The 20,094-nt window shown below is 64.7% G+C and overlaps 1 protein-coding gene across 3 annotated transcripts in view; it reads left to right on the top strand.

Annotated features, from left to right (window-relative positions):
- Positions 1-20,094, top strand: part of CHD3 (chromodomain helicase DNA binding protein 3) — a 66,899-nt gene that overhangs the window by 24,072 nt on the left and 22,733 nt on the right. For all 3 annotated transcript variants that reach the window (XM_072920593.1, XM_072920594.1, XM_072920595.1), the window contains 14 exons: positions 339-553; positions 3,206-3,337; positions 5,074-5,173; positions 6,650-6,841; positions 8,335-8,535; positions 9,695-9,832; positions 10,643-10,764; positions 11,635-11,808; positions 11,896-12,037; positions 13,279-13,410; positions 14,831-14,948; positions 16,234-16,358; positions 18,082-18,313; positions 19,816-19,982. In XM_072920593.1, coding sequence (XP_072776694.1) covers positions 339-553; positions 3,206-3,337; positions 5,074-5,173; positions 6,650-6,841; positions 8,335-8,535; positions 9,695-9,832; positions 10,643-10,764; positions 11,635-11,808; positions 11,896-12,037; positions 13,279-13,410; positions 14,831-14,948; positions 16,234-16,358; positions 18,082-18,313; positions 19,816-19,982 — 2,190 coding nt within the window. The remainder of the gene's footprint in view (positions 1-338; positions 554-3,205; positions 3,338-5,073; positions 5,174-6,649; positions 6,842-8,334; positions 8,536-9,694; positions 9,833-10,642; positions 10,765-11,634; positions 11,809-11,895; positions 12,038-13,278; positions 13,411-14,830; positions 14,949-16,233; positions 16,359-18,081; positions 18,314-19,815; positions 19,983-20,094) is intronic.

A 20,094-nucleotide genomic window follows, 5' to 3' on the forward strand; every position in this document is an offset into this window, starting at 1 on the left:
GGGTTTTCTCCTCTAACTTTGGGTTTTTCTCCTGTAACTTTGGGGTTTTTCCCTCTAACTTTGGGGTTTTTTCCTCTAACTTTGGGGTTTTTTCCTCTAACTCCGGGACGTTCCCCCTAACTTTGGGACGTCCCCCCTAACTTTGGGGTGTCCCCTCTAACGTTTGGGGTTTTTCCCTCTAACTTTGGGGTTTTTCCCTCTAACTCCGGGACGTCCCCCCTAACTTTGGGGTGTTTCCCCCTAACTTTGGGGTGTCCCCTCTAACTTTGGGGTTTTCTCCTGTAACTTTGGGGTGTCCCCCCTAACTTTGGGGTGTCCTCTGTGGTTTCGGGGCGCAGCTGGAGATCTTCCACCTGGTGATGTACCGGAACTACCAGCGCAAGAACGACATGGACGAGCCCCCTCCCCTGGACTACGGCTCCGGGGACGACGACCCCAAGAGCGAGAAGCGGGGCGCAGGGGGGGACCCCCTTTTCGGGGGCATGGAGGAGCGCTTCTACCGCTACGGCATCAAACCCGAGTGGATGACGGTGCACCGCATCATCAACCACAGGTGGGCACCCCGAAAGTCCGGCAGGGCACCCCAAAAATCCTGCAGGGCACCCCAAATATCCTCCAGGGTATCCAAATGTCCTCCAGGGTACTCCAAATGTCCTCTGAGGCACCCCGAAAGTCCTCCGGGGCACCCCAAAAATCCTTCAGGGTACCCCCAATGTCCTCTGGGGCACCCCAAAAGTCCTCTGGGACACCCCAAATGTCCTTCAGGGCACCCCAAAAGTCCTCTGGGGCACCCCAAATGTCCTCCAGGGTACTCCAAATGTCCTCCGGGGCACCCCAAAAGTCCTCCGGGGCACCCCAAATGTCCTCCGGGGCACCCCAAAAGTCCTACAGGGTACCCCAAATGTCCTCTGGAGCACCCCAGATGTCCTCCAGGGCACCCCGAAAGTACTCCAGGGCACCCCAGATATCGTGCAGGGCACCCCAAAAGTCCTCCAGGGCACCCCAAAAGTCCTCCAGGGCACCCCAAATGTCCTCCGGGGCACCCCAAAAGTCCTCCAGGGCACCCCAAATGTCCTCCAGGGCACCCCAAATGTCCTCTGGGGCACCCCAGATATCGTGCAGGGTACCCCAGATATCCTCCAGGACACCCCAAATGTCCTCCAGGGCACCCCAAATGTCCTCCGGAGCACCCCAAAAGTCCTTTGGGGCACCCTGAATGTCCTCTGGGACACCCCAAAAGTCCTTTGGGGCACCCCAAATGTCCTCTGGGGCACCCCAAATGTCCTCCGGGGCACCCCAAATATTCTCCAGGGCACCCAAATGTCCTCCAGGGCACCCCAAATGTCCTCCGGGTCACCCCAAATATCCTGCAGGGCACCCCAAAAGTCCTCCAGGGTACCCCAGATATCCTCCAGGGCACCCCAAAAGTCCTCCGGGGCACCCCAAATGTCCTCCGGGGCACCCCAAATGTCCTCCAGGGTACCCCAAATGTCCTCCAGGGCACCCCAAACATCCTTCAGGGTACCCCAAATGTCCTCTGGGGCACCCCAAATGTCCTCTGGGGCACCCCAAACATCCTCCAGGGCACCCCAAATATCCTCCGGGGCACCCCAAATATCCTCCGGGGCACCCCAAATATCCTCCAGGGTGCCCAAAAGTCCTCTGGGGCACCCCAGATATCCTTCGGGGCACTCCAAAAGTCCTCCAGGGCACCCCAGAATATCCTCCGGGGCACCCAAGATCACCTTGGGGCACCCCAAATCCCCAGGGGACAGGGGGGTGGGCGAGGGGCGTGACCGAGGGAAGGTTTGGGGACACTGGTGGCACCCATGGGGACATTCTGGGCACCCCTGGGACCCGCAGGGGCGCCCCCAGCACCCACTGGAATGGTCGGGCACTGTCCCCAGGTGTCCTGTGTGACACTGTCCCCGATGTCCCCTGCCTGTGGCACTGTCCCCAGGTGACCCTGTGTCACCTCCCTGCGTCCCAGTGTCCCCGTGTCCCCTCCATGTCCTCACGTGACCCTGTGGTGTCCCCAGTGTCCCCGCGGTGTCCTGGTGTCCCCACGTGTCCCTGGTGTCCCCATGCCCCAGGTGACACTGTGTCCCTGGGTGACCCTGAGTGTCCCCGGTGTCCCCGCGGTGTCCCGGTGTCCCCGTGCCCTGCGTGTCCCCAATGTCCCCATGCCCCGGGTGACGTTGTGTCCCTGCGTGAACCTGAGTGTCCCTGTGTGTCCCCAGTGTCCCTGCGTGTCCCGGTGTCCCCGTGCCCCGGGTGTCCCCAGTGTCCCTGTGCCCTGAGTGTCCCCAGTGTCCCTGCGGTGTCCCGGTGTCCCCGTGCCCCGGGTGTCCCCAGTGTCCCTGTGCCCCTGGTGACACGGTGTCCCTGCGTGACCCTGAGTGTCCCCAGTGTCCCCATGTGTCCCGGTGTCCCCATGTGTCCCGGTGTCCCCATGTCCCCGGTGTCCCCATGCCCCCGGTGTCCCCATGCCCCCATGTCCCCGTGTCCCCATGTCCCCGTGTGTCCCTGTGCCCCCGGTGTACCCGTACCCCCCCGGTGTCCCTGTGCCCCCGGTGTCCCTGTGCCCCTGGTGTCCCCATGTGCCCCCGGTGTCCCCGTGCCCCCGGTGTCCCCGTGCCCCCAGTGATGCCATGCCCCCGGTGTCCCCATGCCCCCGGTGTCCCCATGCCCCCGGTGTCCCCATGTGTCCCCAGTGTCCCCGTGCCCCGGGTGACAGTTGTGTCCCTGCGTGACCCTGAGTGTCCCCAGTGTCCCCATGCCCTGGGTGTCCCCGTGTGCCCCCGGTGTCCCCATGCCTGTGTCCCTATGCCCCCGGTGTCCCCTTACCCCCGGTGTCCCCGTGCCCCCGGTGTCCCCGTGCCCCCGGTGACGCCATGCCCCTACTGTCCCCGTGCCCCCCACTGTCCCCGTGCCCCCGGTGACGCCATGCCCCTGGTGACACCATGCCCCCGGTGTCCCCGTGCCCTGGGTGCCCCCATGTCCCCGGTGACGTGCCCCTGCTGTCCCCGTGCCGGTGTCCCCGTGCCCCCAGTGTCCCCATGCCCTCAGTGTCCCCGTGCCCCTGGTGACGTGCCCCCGGTGATGTGCCCCTGGTGTCCCCGTGCCCCCGGAGACACCATGCCCCCGGTGACCCCGTGTGTCCCCATGTCCCCGTGCCCCCGGTGACGTGCCCCCGGTGCCGCAGCGTGGACCGGAAGGGGCAGTACCACTACCTGGTGAAGTGGCGGGACCTGCCCTACGACCAGGCCACCTGGGAGGAGGACGAGATGCCCATCCCCGACTACGACCTGCACAAGCTGGCCTACTGGAAACACCGGTGAGGGACACTGGGGACACTGGGGGGGACATTGGGGACACTGGGGGGGACACTGGGGACATTGGGGACATCGGGGTTACTGGGATGTGCCTACTGGAAACACCGGTGAGGGACACTGGGGACACTGGGGGGGACACTGGGGACATTGGGGACATTGGGGTTACTGGGATGTGCCTACTGGAAACACCGGTGAGGGACACTGGGGACACTGGGGGGGACATTGGGGACATTGGGGACACTGGGAGGGACATTGGGGACATTGGGGACATTGGGGACACTGGGATGGACACTGGGGACACTGGGGACATCAGGGTTACAGGGATGTGCCTACTGGAAACACCGGTGAGGGACACTGGGGGGGACATTGGGGACATTGGGGACATTGGGGACACTGGGATGGACATTGGGGACATTGGGGACATCGGGGTTACAGGGATGTGCCTACTGGAAACACCAGTGAGGGACACTGGGGACACTGGGGGGGACACTGGGGACACTGGGGACGCTGGGATGGACACTGGGGACACTGGGATGGACATTGGGGACACTGGGATGTTCACTGGGGGGGGACACTGGGGACACTGGGATGGACACTGGGGACACTGGGATGGACACAGGGGACACTGGGATGGACACTGGGAGGGACACTGGGGACATGGGGGACGCAGCATCCTGCAATGCTCTCACGCTGCCCCATGTCCCCGTGTCACCCCCCGGTGTGTCTCTTGTCCCCGTTCATGTCCCTGTGATCCCCTCGTGTCCCTGTCACCGCTGTCTGTCCCCATGTCCCCACGGCCTTGCGTCTGTGTGTCCCTGTGTCACCACCCCCGTGTCCCTGTGTCCTGCTCGTCTCCTGTCCCACTCCGGTGTCCCTCTGTGTCCCCTCGTGTCTCCTGGTGTCCCTGATGTCCCCTGGTGTCCCCGTGTCCCTCATGTCCCCCTGGTGTCCCCTGATGTCCCCGTGGTGTCCCTCTGTGTCCCTGGTGTCCTCTGATGTCCTCTGGTGTTCTCTGGTGTCCTCTCGTGTCCCCTGATGTCCCCGATGTCCTCCTGTGTCCTTGATGTCCTCAATGTCCCCAATGTCCCCCTGATGTCCCCGATGTCCCCTGTGTCCCTGATGTCCCCGATGTCCCCAATGTCCCCCTGATGTCCTTGATGTCCCTGTGTCCCTGATGTCCCCGTGTCCCTGATGTCCCCCTGTGTCCCTGATGTCCCTGATGTCCCCCTCTGTCCCCGATGTCCCTGATGTCCCCGATGTCCCCCTGATGTCCCTGATGTCCCCGTGTCCCTGATGTCCCCCTGTGTCCCTGATGTCCCCGATGTCCCCCTGATGTCCCCCTGATGTCCCCGATGTCCCCCTCATGTCCCCGATGTCCCTGATGTCCCTGGTGTCCCCGTGTCCCCCTGATGTCCCCAATGTCCCCCTGGTGTCCCTGATATCCCCCTGATGTCCCTGATGTCCCCAATGTCCCCCTGATGTCCCCGATGTTCCCCTGTGTCCTTGATGTCCCCGATGTCCCCCTGATGTCCCCGTGTCCCTGATGTCCCCCTGTGTCCCTGATGTCCCCGTGATGTCCCCAATGTCCCCGATGTCCCCCGATGTCCCTGATGTCCCCGATGTCCCCGATGTCCCCCGGTGTCCCCGATGTCCCCCTGATGTCCCCGATGTCCCCCTGATGTCCCCGATGTCCCCGATGTCCCCCCGATGTCCCCCGGTGTCCCCCTGGTGTCCCCAGGGAGGTGTTCATGGGGGAGGACCCGGCCCAGCCGCGCCGTTACAAGAAGAAGAAGAAGGAGACGCCGGGGGAGGGACCCCCCGACTCGCCCACCAACGACGTGAGTGACCCCAAAACCTGGCACCCCAAAAACCGGGTACCCCTAAAACCTGGGTACCCCAAAAACCCGGATAGCCCAAAAACCCCAGCACCCCAAAAACCCAGCACCCCAAAAACCCAGCACCCCAAAAACCGGGTACCCCAAAAACCCAGCACCCCAAAACCCGGCACCCCAAAAACCGGGTACCCCAAAACCTGGGTATCCCAAAAACCCAGCATCCCAAAAACTGGGCACCCCTAAAACTGGGCACCCCAAAAACCCAGCACCCAAAAAACCCAGCACCCCAAAAACCCGGTACCCCAAAAACCCGGTACCCCAAAAACCCAGCACCCAAAAAACCCGGGTACCCCAAAAACCCGGTACCCCAAAAACCCAGCACCCCTAAAACCTGGGTACCCCAAACCCGGTTCACCCTGACACACCTGAGCCTCCCAACACCTCCACCTCCTTCCCATTCCCCTGGGGGTTTTTGGGGTGTCCTGAACACCTGAGTCCCCCCCAAACCTGGTTCCCCTGAGCCCTGTGACCCCTCCATGTCCTTCCCAGCCTTGTGAGAGTTTTTGGGGTGCCCTGAGTGCCCCCCAAACCTGGTTCCCCTGAGGCCTCCAGCACCTCCATCTCCTTCCCAGCCTCCTGGAGATTTTTGGGGTGTCCTGAACACTTGAGTTCCCCCCAAACCTGACTCACCTGAGCCCACCTGAGCCCTGTGACCCTTCCACATCCTCCCCATCCCCGTGGGAGTTTTTGGGGTGCCCTGAGTCCCCTCAAACCTGGTTCCCCTCAGCCCTGTGACCCCTCCATGTCCTCTCCAGCCCCGTGGGAGTTTTTGGGGTGCCCTGAGTCCCCCCAAACCTGGTTCCCCTCAGCCCTGTGACCCCTCCACCTCCTTCCCAGCCTCGTGAGAGTTTTTGGGGTGCCCTGAGTCCCCCCAAACCTGGTTCTCCTGAGCCCTGTGACCCCTCCACCTCCTTCCCAGCCTCGTGAGAGTTTTTGGGGTGCCCTGAGTCCCCCCAAACCTGGTTCTCCTGAGCCCTGTGACCCCTCCACCTCCTTCCCAGCCTCGTGAGAGTTTTTGGGGTGCCCTGAGTCCCCCCAGACCTGGTTCTCCTGAGCCCTGTGACCCCTCCAGCCCTCTGGGGGTTTTTGGGGTGCCCTGAGTCCCCCCAAACCTGGTTCTCCTGAGCCCCCTGACCCCTCCTCGTCCTCCCCAGCCCCGTGGGAGTTTTTGGGGTGTCCTGAACACCTGAGTCCCCCCAGACCCGGTTCCCCTGAGCCCTGTGACCCCTCCACGTCCTCCCCAGCCCCCGTGGTTTCTGGGGTGACCCCTCCACGTCCTTCCCAGCCCTGTGGGAGTTTTTGGGGTGCCCTGAGCCCCCCCAGACCTGGTTCCCCTGAGCCCTGTGACCCCTCCATGTCCTCCCCAGCCCCGGGGGTGTCGGGGTGGCGTGTCCCCGTGTGACAGCCGTGTCCCCGCAGCCCACGGTGAAGTACGAGACGCAGCCGCGCTTCATCACGGCCACGGGCGGGACGCTGCACCTGTACCAGCTGGAGGGGCTGAACTGGCTGCGCTTCTCGTGGGCGCAGAGCACCGACACCATCCTGGCCGACGAGATGGGGCTGGGCAAGACCATCCAGACCATCGTCTTCCTCTACTCGCTCTACAAGGAGGTGAGGGCACCCGCGGGGCACTGCGGGGGCTGGGGGCATCTGGGGGGGCACCTGTGTGGGGCTGGGGGCACTTGTGGGGGCACCTGTGTGGGGCTGGGGGCACACCAGTGGTCACTGGGGTCATCCATGTGGGGCTGGGGGCACCGGTGGGGGCACCTGAGTGGGGCTGGGGGCACCCACGTGGTCACTGGAGTCATCCATGTGGGGCTGGGGGCACTTGTGGGGGCACCTGTGTGGGGCTGGGGGCACACCAGTGGTCACTGGGGTCACCCATGTGGGCCTGGGGTCACCTGTGGGGGCACCTGAGTGGGGCTGGGGGCACCCATGTGGTCACTGGAGTCATCCATGTGGGGCTGGGGGCACCCATGTGGGGCTGGGGGCACCTGTCGAGGCACCTGCAGGGGGCTGGGGGCACTTTTGGGGGCACCTGTCTGGGGCTGGGGTCACCCATGTGGTCACTGGGGTCACCCATGTGGGGCTGGGGGCACCCACGTGGGGCTGGGGGCACCTGTGGGAGCACCTGAGTGGGGCTGGGGGCACCCATGTGATCACTGGGGTCACCCAGGTGGGGCTGGGGGCACCAGTGGGGGCACCTGTGTGGGGCTGGGGGCACCTACGTGGGCCCGAGGGCACCCCCGTGGTCACTGGGGTCACCTGCTGGGCCCTGGGGTCACCCAGGTTCTCACTGGGGTCACCAGTTTTATGGGGTCACCTGCCTGGTCCCTTGTCACACACCTGTCCCCAAGTTTCTCAAAGTCCTGTCCCCCTGTCCCCGTGTGACACCGTGTCCCCAGGGCTGTCCCCATGTCCCCGTGGTGTGACACCGTGTCCCCAGGGCTGTCCTGGGGCTGTCCCCGTGTCCCCAGGGCTGTCCCCAGGGTGTGACACCGTGTCCCCAGGGCTGTCCCCGGGGCTGTCCCCGTGGTGTGACACCGTGTCCCCAGGGCTGTCCCGGGGCTGTCCCCGTGTCCCCAGGGCTGTCCCCGTGGTGTGACACCGTGTCCCCCAGGGCTGTCCCCAGGGCTGTCCCCGTGTCCCCAGGGTGTGACACCGTGTCCCCCAGGGCTGTCCCCAGGGCTGTCCCCATGTCCCCAGGGCTGTCCCCAGGGCTGTCCCCGTGTCCCCAGGGCTGTCCCCGTGGTGTGACACCGTGTCCCCAGGGCTGTCCCCATGTCCCCAGGGTGTGACACCGTGTCCCCAGGGCTGTCCCCGGGGCTGTCCCCGTGTCCCCAGGGCTGTCCCCGTGGTGTGACACCGTGTCCCCAGGGCTGTCCCCGGGGCTGTCCCCATGTCCCCAGGGCTGTCCCCGGGGCTGTCCCCGTGTCCCCAGGGCTGTCCCCGTGGTGTGACACCGTGTCCCCAGGGCTGTCCCCGGGGCTGTCCCCGTGTCCCCAGGGCTGTCCCCGTGGTGTGACACCGTGTCCCCAGGGCTGTCCCGGGGCTGTCCCCGTGTCCCCAGGGCTGTCCCCAGGGTGTGACACCGTGTCCCCCAGGGCCACACCAAGGGCCCGTTCCTCGTCAGCGCGCCGCTCTCCACCATCATCAACTGGGAGCGCGAGTTCCAGATGTGGGCGCCGTCCTTCTACGTGGTGACCTACACCGGGGACAAGGACAGCCGCGCCATCATCCGCGAGAACGAGTTCTCCTTCGACGACACCGCCATCAAGGGCGGCAAGAAGGCCTTCAAGATGAAGGTGGGGGTGGGACAGCGGGGTGGGACAGCTGGGGACAGAGGGGTGGCACTTGGACACCTGGGGTGACACCCAGACACTTGGGGACAGCGGGGTGGGACAGCAGGGTGGGACAGAGGGGTGGGACAGTGGGATTGGGGTCAGTGGGGTGGCACTTGGACACCTGGGGTGGCACCCAGACACTTGGGGACAGCGGGGTGGGGACAGCGGGGTGGGACAGCGGGGTGGGGACAGTGGGGTGGGAACAGTGGGGTGGGACAGCGGGGTGGGACAGCGGGGTGGGACAGCGGGGTGGGACAGTGGGGTGGCACCTGGACATGGACACTTGGGGACAGCGGGGTGGGGACAGCGGGGTGGGGACAGCGGGGTGGCACCTGGACACCTGGGGGACAGTGGGGTGGGACAGCAGGGTGGGACAGCAGGGTGGGACATGGACAGCGGGGTGGGACAGAGGGGTGGGGACAGCGGGGTGGGACAGTGGGGTGGGACAGTGGGGTGGGACAGTGGGGTGGGACAGCGGGATGGGGACAGCGGGGTGGCACCCAGACAGCTGTGTCACCTGGGGAATAGCAGCGTGGACACTTGGGGACAGCGGGGTGGCACCTGGACATCTGGGGTGACACCTGGACACCTGGGGGACAGTGGGGGAGGACTTGGACACCTGGGGTGACATCTGGGGGACAGCGGGGTGGCACTTGGACACCTGGGGTGACACCTGGACACCTGGGGGACAGCAGGGTGGCACCCGGACACTTGGGTCACCTTGGCATTCTGAGTGGGGATTTTCCACGTTTTGGGGCTCTGGGTGGGGTTTTAGGGGTGCTTGGTGGGGTTTTGGGGGTGTTGGGTGGGGGTTTTCCATGTTTTGGGGTTCTGGGTGAGTTCTGGGTGGGATTTTTTCATGTTTTGGGGTTCTGGGTGGGGTTTCTCCACGTTTTGGGGCTCTGGGTGAGTTCTGGGTGGGATTTTTTCATGTTTTGGGGTTCTGGGTGGGGTTTCTCTATGTTTTGGGGCTCTGGGTGAGTTCTGGACGTGGTTTCTCCACGTTTTGGGGTGCTGGGTGAGTTCTGGGTGGGATTTTTTCATGTTTTGGGGTTCTGGGTGGGGTTTCTCCCCGTTTTGGGGTGCTGGGGTCCCCGCTGAGCCCCGCCCGTGCCCGCAGCGCGAGGCGCAGGTGAAGTTCCACGTGCTGCTGACGTCCTACGAGCTCATCACCATCGACCAGGCGGCGCTGGGCTCCATCCGCTGGGCCTGCCTGGTGGTGGACGAGGCCCACCGCCTCAAAAACAACCAGTCCAAGGTGGGGGGCACCCCAAAACCTGGGCATGGGGCTGTGGGGCACCCCAGAACCCGGGCATGGGGCTGGGGGGCACCCCAAAAGCTGGGGGTGGGAGTAGGGGACACCTCAAAACTCAGAGATCCCTGATTTCAGGGTCTGAGGGTGACCAGGCAGGTGTCAGGGGTGTTCCCCGGTGGATTTGGGGTGCCCTGGTGGGGGATCAGGGGTGTCCCAGGTGGATTTGGGGTCTGAGGGGGGATCAGGGGTGTCCCAGGTGGATTTGGGGTGCCCCGCTGGGGGATCAGGGCTGTCCCAGGTGGATTTTGGGGTCTGAGGGGGGGATCAGGGCTGTTCCCCGGTGGATTTTGGGGTGTCCCAGGTGGAGGATCAGGGCTGTCCCAGGTGGATTTGGGGTGTCCCAGGTGGGGGATCAGGGGTGTTCCCCGGTGGATTTGGGGTCTGAGGGGGGATCAGGGGTGTCCCAGGTAGATTTTGGGGTCTGAGGGGGGGATCAGGGCTGTTCCCCGGTGGATTTGGGGTGCCCTGGTGGGGGATCAGGGCTGTTCCAGGTGGATTTGGGGTGCCCTGGTGGGGGGATCAGGGGTGTCCCAGGTGGATTTGGGGTGCCCCAGTTGGGGTTTAGGGCTGTCCCCGCTGGATTTGGGGTCTGAGGGGGGGATCAGGGGTGTCCCAGGTAGGGGATCAGGGCTGTCCCCGCTGGATTTGGGGTCTGAGGGGGGGATCAGGGCTGTCCCAGGTGGATTTGGGGTGCCCCAGTTGGGGTTTGGGGCTGTCCCCGCTGGATTTGGGGTCTGAGGCCCGTCCCCGCAGTTTTTCCGGGTGCTGAACGGGTACAAGATCGAGCACAAGCTGCTGCTCACGGGGACGCCGCTGCAGAACAACCTGGAGGAGCTGTTCCACCTGCTCAACTTCCTCACGCCCGAGCGCTTCAAGTGCGTCCCCTCCTGTGTCCCCTCCTGTCACCTCCTGTGTCCCCTCCTGTGTCCCTTGTGTCACCTCCTGTGCCACCTCTGTCACCTCGTGTCCCACCAAATCCTGGTGTCCCCAAACTCGCCCTGTCCCTGTGTCCCCACACTGACCCCGTCCCCATGTCCCCGTGTCCCCAGTAACCTGGAGGGGTTCCTGTGTACCCCTGTGTCCCCACGTTGTCCCCATGTCCCCACACTGTCCCCGTGTCCCCACACTGACCCCATCCCCGTGTCCCCACGCTGTCCCCATGTCCCCACACTGACGTGTCCCCGTGTCCCCGTGTCCCCAGTAACCTGGAGGGGTTCCTGTGTCCCCCCTGTGTCCCCACGCTGTCCCCGTGTCCCCACACTGACCCTGTCCCCCTGTCCCCGTGTCCCCAGTAACCTGGAGGGGTTCCTGTGTCCCCACGCTGTCCCCGTGTCCCCACACTGACCCGTCCCTGTGTCCCCACGCTGTCCCCGTGTCCCCACACTGACCCATCCCCGTGTCCCCGTGTCCCCACACTGACCCGTCTCCGTGTCCCCACACTGACTTGTCCCCGTGTCTCCAGTAACCTGGAGGGGTTCCTGTGTCCCCACGCTGTCCCCACGCTGTCTCCATGTCCCCACGCTGACCCGTCCCCGTGTCCCCAGTAACCTGGAGGCATTCCTGTGTCCCCACACTGTCCCTGTGTCCCCACACTGACCTGTCCCCCTGTCCCCAGTAACCTGGAGGGGTTCCTGTGTCCCCACACTGATCTGTCCCCTGTCCCCGTGTCCCCAGTAACCTGGAGGGGTTCCTGTGTCCCCCCCATGTCCCCACACTGACCCGACCCCCCGTCCCTGTGTCCCCAGTAACCTGGAGGGGTTCCTGGAGGAGTTTGCCGACATCTCCAAGGAGGACCAGATCAAGAAGCTCCACGACCTGCTGGGCCCCCACATGCTGCGGCGCCTCAAGGCCGACGTCTTCAAGAACATGCCGGCCAAGACGGAGCTGATCGTGCGCGTGGAGCTCAGCCCCATGCAGAAGTAGGTGCCGTCCCCTCCCCGTGGGGCTGTCCCCACCCTGCCACCGCCGTGTCCCCAGAGCGGCCGGTGGCACCGCTGTCCCCGCAGGAAGTACTACAAGTACATCCTGACGCGCAACTTCGAGGCGCTGAACTCGCGGGGAGGCGGCAACCAGGTGTCGCTGCTCAACATCATGATGGACCTCAAGAAGTGCTGCAACCACCCCTACCTGTTCCCCGTGGCTGCCATGGTGGGGACACGGGGACATTGGGGACATTGGGGGCACACGGGGGTGTGGGGGGACATGGGGACACCGGAGACATTGGGGGCACACGGGGGCGTGGGGGGACACAGGGACACCTGGGAGTGAGGGGGGACATGGGGACACCGGGGACATTGGGGGCACACGGGGCTGTGGGGGGACACGGGGACATTGGGGACACCGGGGGCACACGGGGGTGTGGGGGGACACGGGGACATCGGGGACACACGGGGGTGTGGGGGGACACGGGGACATCGGGGACACATGGGGGCGTGGGGGGACACGGGGACATTGGGGACATCGGGGACACCCGGGGCTGTGGGGAAACATGGGGACCCCAGGGACGTGGAGACAGCCAGCTGTGTGGGGGGACACGGGGACATTGGGGCATGGGGACACACGGGGGTGTGGGGGGACACGGGGACATCAGGGGCACACGGGGGTATGGGGGGACATGGGGACATCGGGGACATTGGGGACACACGGGGGTGTGGAGGGACATGGGGACAGCAGGGCCACCAGGGACGTGGGGACAGCCAGGGGTGTGGGGGGACAGTGGGGACATGGGGACAGCAGGGACACTGGGGACATGGGGACACCCGGGGGTGTGGGGGGACATGGGGACACTGGGGACACCTGGGAGTGAGGAGGGGACATGGGGACAGCTGGGGGGTGTGCGGGGACATGGGGACACTGGGACAGTGGGGACAGCCAGGGGTGTGGGGGGACAGCAAGGACACGGGGACACTGAGGGCAGCCGGGGGTGTGGGGGGACAGAAGGACACTGGGGACACCTGGGAGTGAGGAGGGGACATGGGGACAGCCGGGGGGTGTGGGGGGACATGGGGACAGCAGGGACACCAGGGACATGGGGACAGCCAGGGGTGTGGGGTGACAGCGGGGACACCGGGGACATGGGGACAGCAGGGACACCAGGGACGTGGGGACAGCCAGGGGCGTGGGGGGACAGCGGGGACATGGGGACAGCAGGGACACCAGAGACATGGGGACAGCCAGGGGTGTGGGGACACAGGGACATGGGGACAAGGAGGGGATGTGGGAGGGTTCAAGGGACATGGGACATGGGGACATGGAGGGGACACAAGGGACGTGGAGATGATGATGGGGGGGGGGATACGTGTCCCTGTGGGTGCTGTCCCCATGGGTGGTGTCCCCACGGGTGACCTGGCAGTGTCCCCACGGGTGACCCGGCCTGTCCCTGTCCCCAGGAGTCCCCAAAGCTGCCGAGCGGGGCCTACGAGGGCGGGGCGCTGATCAAGGCCTCGGGGAAGCTGCTGCTGCTGCAGAAGATGCTGCGCAAGCTGAAGGAGCAGAACCACCGCGTGCTCATCTTCTCCCAGGTGGGACCCCAAAAACACCCCAAAATATCCCAAATTATCCCCAAAACCACCCCCAGAACCACCGTGTGCTCATCTTCTCCCAGGTGGGACCCAAAAATACCCCCAAAACAGCCCAAAATATCCCTGAAATACCCCAAAACTGCCCCCAGAACCACCGCGTGCTCATCTTCTCCCAGGTGGGACCCCAAAAACACTCCAAAATATCCCAAATTATCCCCAAAACCACCCCCAGAACCACCAGGTGCTCATCTTCTCCCAGGTGGGACCCCAAAAACACCCCAAAATATCCCAAATTATCCCCAAAACCACCCCCAGAACCACCGTGTGCTCATCTTCTCCCAGGTGGGACCCAAAAATACCCCCAAAACAGCCCAAAATATCCCTGAAATACCCCAAAACTGCCCCCAGAACCACCGCGTGCTCATCTTCTCCCAGGTGGGACCCCAAAAACACTCCAAAATATCCCAAATTATCCCCAAAACCACCCCCAGAACCACCAGGTGCTCATCTTCTCCCAGGTGGGACCCCAAAAACACTCCAAAATATCCCAAATTATCCCCAAAACCACCCCCAGAACCACCGCGTGCTCATCTTGTCCCAGGTGGGACCCCAAAAACACCCCAAAATATCCCAAATTATCCCCAAAACCGCCCCCAGAACCACCGCGTGCTCATCTTCTCCCAGGTGGGACCCCAAAAACACCCCAAAATATCCCAAATTATCCCCAAAACCGCCCCCAGAACCACCAGGTGCTCATCTTCTCCCAGGTGGGACCCAAAAATACCCCAAAATCCCCCCAGTCTGCCCAGTATGGGCTGTCCCAGCACCCCCAGTCCCTCCCAGTCTGCCCAGTACAGGGTCTCCAGCCTCTCCCTGTCCCTCCCAGTCCCTCCCAGTCGCTCCCAGTCCCTCCCAGTCTGCCCAGTACAGGGTCTCCAGCCTCTCCCAGTCTCTCCCAGTCCCTCCCAGTCTCTCCCAGTACCTCCCAGTGTGCCCAGTGTCCGTCCCAGCACTCCCAGTGTGTCCAGTACAGGGTCTCCAGCCTCTCCCAGCTTCTCCTAGTCCCTCCCAGTCCCTTCCAGTCCCTCCCAGCCCCTCGCAGCCCTCCCAGTGTGCCCAGTACAGGGTCTCCAGCCTCTCCCAGTCCCTCCCAGTTTCTCCCAGTCCCTCCCAGTGTGCCCAGTACAGGGTCCCCAGCCCCTCCCAGCCCCTCCCAGTCCCTCCCAGTCGCTCCCAGTCTGCCCAGTACAGGGTCTCCCGTCTCTCCCAGTCCCTTCCAGTCTCTCCCAGTCCCTCCCAGTGTGCCCAGTACAGGGTCTCCAGCCTCTCCCAGTCCCTTCCAGTCCCTCCCAGTCCCTTCCAGTCCCTCCCAGTCCCTCCCAGCCCTCCCAGTGGCTCCCAGTCTGACCAGTACGCGCAGATGACGAAGATGCTGGACCTGCTGGAGGATTTCCTGGACTATGAGGGTTACAAGTACGAGCGCATCGACGGCGGCATCACCGGGGCCCTGCGGCAGGAGGCCATCGACCGCTTCAACGGTAGGGACGGGGACGGGGACAGGGGACAGGGGACACGGGGACACGGGGACACGGGGACACGGGGACACGGGGACACGGGGACAGGGACACGGGGACACGGGGACACGGGGACACGGGGACACGGGGACATGGGGACATGGGGATGGGGACACGGGGACACGGGGACGGGGATGGGGACGGGGACATGGGGACGGGGACAGGGACACGGGGACAGGGACACGGGGACAGGGACATGGGGACGGGGACACAGGGATGGGGACAGGGACACGGGGATGGGGATGGGGACACGGGTATGGGGATGGGGACACGGGGATGGGGATGGGGACACAGGGACGGGACACGGGGACGGGGATGGGGACACGGGGATGGGGATGGGGACACGGGGATGGGGATGGGGACATGGGGACGGGGACACGGGGACACGGGGATGGGGATACGGGGACAGGGACGGGGACGGGGACACGGGACAGGGATGGGGACGGGGACGGGGACACGGGGACAGGGACACGGGGATGGGGACACGGGGTTGGGGACACGGGGACACGGGGACACGGGTTCAGGGACACGGGGACAGGGATGGGGACACGGGGACACGGGGACACGGGGATGGGGACACGGGGATGGGGACACGGGGACACGGGGACACGGGGACACGGGGATGGGGACACGGGGATGGGGACGGGGACACGGAGATGGGGACGGGGACACGGGGATGGGGATGGGGACGGGGACATGGGGATGGGGACGGGGATGGGGACACGGGGATGGGGACACGGGGACACAGTGACGGGGACGGGGACACGGGGATGGGGATGGGGACAGGGACAAGGACAGGGACACAGGGACAGGGACAGAGAACAGGGAATGGGGACAGGGACAGGGACAAGGGGCCGCAGCAGTGAGGGTGGGTTTGGGGTGGTTTTGGGGTGAATTTGGGGCGTTTTGGGTCCGTCACTGACGCCGGGGGGGCAGCGCCGGGGGCGCAGCAGTGAGGGTGGGTTTGGGGTGGGTTTGGGGTGTTTTTGGGGTGAGTTTGGGGCGCTTTGGGTCCGTCACTGACGCCGGGGGGGCAGTGCCGGGGGCGCAGCAGTGAGGGTGGGTTTGGGGTGAATTTGGGGTGTTTTTGGGGTGAATTTGGGGCGTTTTGGGGTGTTTTGGGTCCGTCACTGACGCCGGGGGGGCAGCGCCGGGGGCGCAGCAGTGAGGGTGGGTTTGGGGTGTTTTTGGGGTGTTTTTGGGGTGAATTTGGGGTGTTTTGGGTCGGTCACTGACGCCGGGGGGGCAGCGCCGGGGGCGCAGCAGTTCTGTTTCCTGCTGTCGACGCGGGCCGGGGGCCTCGGCATCAACCTGGCGACGGCCGACACCGTGGTCATCTTCGACTCGGACTGGAACCCCCACAACGACATCCAGGTGGGCACCGGGCACCTGGGCAGTGTCACCTGTCCCTGGCACCTGGGCAGTGTCACCTGTGCAATGTGTCACCTGTCCCTGGCACCTGGGCAGTGTCACCTGTCCCTGGCACCTGGACAGTGCCACCTGTGCAATGTGTCACCTGTCCCTGGCACCTGGGCAGTGTCACCTGTCCCTGGCATCTGGGCAGTGTCACCTGGGCAGTGTCACCTGGGCAGTGTCACCTGTGCAGTGCCATCCCCCGGCACCTGGGCAGTGTCACCTGTCCCCGGCACCTGGGCAGTGTCACCTGTGCAGTGCCATCTCTGGCACCTGGGCAGTGTCACCTGTGCAGTGTCACCTGGCCAGTGCCATCCCCTGGCACCTGGGCAGTGTCACCTGGGCAGTGTCACCTGTCCCCGGCACCTGGGCAGTGTCACCTGGGCAGTGTCGCCTGTGCAGTGTCACCTGTGCAGTGCCATCCCCCGGCACCTGGGCAGTGTCACCTGGGCAGTGTCACCTGCTCAGCCATGTCACCTGGCCTGTGTCACCTGGCCTGTGTCACCCTCCCTCTCTCCCCTGATTGTCAAGTCCCTGAGGTGTCCCCATGATGTCCCCCCATGTCACCTTGACCTGTCCCGTCCCTCGCAGGCCTTCAGCCTTGTTCAATACTTCAGCCAGCGTGTTCCCCCATGTCCCTGGGGTGTCCCTGGGGTGTCCCCACCATGTTCCCATGGTGTCCCCTCACTGTCCCCTCCCTCACAGGCCTTCAGCCTTGTTCAATACCTCAGCCAGGGTGTCCCCCCATGTCCCTGGGGTGTCCCTGGGGTGTCCCCTCATGTCCCTGGTGTGTCCCCATGGTGTCCCCTCAATGTCCCCATCCTCTCAGGCCTTCAGCCTTGTTCAATACTTCGGCCAGGGTGTCCCCTTGTGTCCCTGGGGTGTCCCCCCATATCCCTGGGGTGTCCCTGCTGTGTCCCCATCCCATCTGACATGTCCCTGGGGTGTCCCTGGGGTGTCCCTGGTGTGTCCCCATGGTGTCCCCTCACTGTCCCCTCCCTTGCAGGCCTTCAGCCTCACTCACCGCCTCAGCCAGGGTGTCCCCTCCTGTCCCTGGGGTGTCCCTGCTGTGTCCCTGGGATGTCCCCACCACGTCCCCAGGGTGTCCCCTCCTGTCCCTGGGGTGTCCCACCACGTCCCCAGGGTGTCCCTGACCTGTCCCGTCCCTCTCAGGCCTTCAGCCTCGCTCACCACCTCAGCCAGGGTGTCCCCTCATGTCCTTGGGGTGTCCCTGGGGTGTCCCACCATGTCCCTGGTGTGTCCCCACCATGTCCCTGGAATGTCCCACCATGTCCCTGGGGTGTCCCTGGGATGTCCCCTCATGTCCCTGGGGTGTCCCCTCATGTCCCTGGGGTGTCCCTGGGGTGTCCCTGGTGTGTCCCCAGGATGTCCCCTCACTGTCCCCTCCCTCGCAGGCTTTCAGCCGCGCCCACCGCATCGGCCAGGGTGTCCCCTCATGTCCTGGGGTGTCCCTGGGATGTCCCCTCATGTCCCTGGGGTGTCCCCTCATGTCCCTGGGGTGTCCCTGGGGTGTCCCTGGTGTGTCCCCAGGATGTCCCCTCACTGTCCCCTCCCTCGCAGGCTTTCAGCCGCGCCCACCGCATCGGCCAGGGTGTCCCACCATGTCCCTGGTGTGTCCCCACCACGTCCCCATGGTGTCCCCTCACTGTCCCGTCCCTCGCAGGCCTTCAGCCGCGCCCACCGCATCGGCCAGGCCAACAAGGTGATGATTTACCGGTTCGTGACGCGGGCCTCGGTGGAGGAGCGGATCACGCAGGTGGCCAAGCGCAAGATGATGCTGACGCACCTGGTGGTGCGCCCGGGGCTGGGCTCCAAGGCCGGCTCCATGTCCAAGCAGGAGCTCGACGACATCCTCAAGTTCGGCACCGAGGAGCTCTTCAAGGACGAGAACGAGGGTGGGCCCCGCGTGGGGCTGGGCTGGGCTGGGCCGGGTCGTACTGGGCTGAACTGGATTCTTCTGGGCCAGGCTGGGTCATACTGGGCTGGGCCGGGCTGGGCTGGGCTGGGCTGGGCTGGGCTGGGCTGGGATGGGCTGGGCTGGGCTGGGCTGGGATGGGCTGGGCTGGGTCATGTTTGGTCATGTTGGATTGGACTGGGTCCTGCTGGGCTGTGTTGGGTTGGACTGGGCTGGACTGGGCTGGGCTGGGCTGGGCTGGGCTGGGCTGGGCTGGGTCGTACTGGGCTGGGCTGGATTCTGCTGGGCCGGGCTGGGCTGGGCTGGGTCATGTTTGGTGATGTTGGGTTGGACTGGGTTGTGCTGGGTTGGACTGGGCCATGTTGGACCATGTTGGGTTGGACTGGGCTGTGTTGGGTTGGACTGGGTCATGTTGGGTTGGACTGGGCTGTGTTGGGCCGGGCTGGGCCATGTTGGGTTGGACCGGGTCATGTTTGGTGATGTTGGGTTGGACTGGGTTGTGCTGGGTTGGACTGGGTCATGTTGGGTTGGACTGGGCTGTGTTGGCTGAACTGGGCCATGTTGGGCTGGGCTGGGTCGCGCTGGGCTGGGCCATGTTGGGTTGGACTGGGCCATGTTGGGTTGGACTGGGCCATGTTGGCCTGTGCTGGGTTGGACTGGGCTGTGTTGGGTTGGACTGGGTCATGTTTGGTGATGTTGGGTTGGACTGGGCTGTGCTGGCCTGAACTGGGCCATGTTGGGTTGGACTGGGCTGTGCTGGCCTGAACTGGGCCATGTTGGGTTGGACTGGGCTGTGCTGGCCTGAACTGGGCCATGTTGGGTTGGACTGGGCCATGTTGGGCCATGTTGGGTTGGACTGGGCCATGTTGGCCTGTGCTGGGTTGGACTGGGCTGTTTTGGGTTGGACTGGGTCATGTTGGACCATGTGGGTTGGACTGGGTTGTGCTGGGTTGGACTGGGTCATGTTGGACCATGTGGGTTAGACTGGGTTGTGTTGGGTTGGACTGGGCCATGCTGGGCTGGACTGGGCCATGTTGGGCTGGGCTGGGCCGTGTTGGGCCATATTGGCCAAGCCATGTCACATCACACTGGGGTGTGACAAAGCCATGTTGGGATGTGACAAAGCTGTGTTGGGACATGACACAGCCGTGTCCCATCACCTTGGGACATGACAAAGCCATGTTGGGACATGACAAGGCTGTGTCACATCACACTGGGACATGACAAAGCCATGTTGGGACGTGACAAGTCCGTGTCCCATCCCCTTGGGACATGACAAAGCCATGTTGGGACATGACAAAGCCACGTTGGGACATGACAAGGCCGTGTCCCATCCCCTTGGGACATGACAAAGCCGTGTCCCGTCCCCGTGGGACATGACAAAGCCGTGTCCCGTCCCCGTGGGACATGACAAAGCCGTGTCACATCCCCGTGGGGCGCGTCCGGCCGTGTCCCAGCATGTCACACGGTGTGGCCGCGCAGGGGACAACAAGGAGGAGGACAGCAGCGTCATCCACTACGACAACGAGGCCATCGCGCGGCTGCTGGACCGGAACCAGGACGCCACCGACGACGCCGACGTGCAGAACATGAACGAGTACCTGAGCTCCTTCAAGGTGGCCCAGTACGTCGTCAGGGAGGAGGACAAGGTGTGCTGGGGACACCGGGGGCACCGGGGACAGCGGGGACACCGGGGACATTGGGGACACTGGGGACAGCGGGGACACTGGGGACATTGGGGACACCGGGGACACTGGGGAC

Source organism: Taeniopygia guttata, chromosome 32 (genome assembly GCF_048771995.1).
Source record: "Taeniopygia guttata chromosome 32, bTaeGut7.mat, whole genome shotgun sequence".
NCBI lineage: Eukaryota > Metazoa > Chordata > Aves > Passeriformes > Estrildidae > Taeniopygia > Taeniopygia guttata.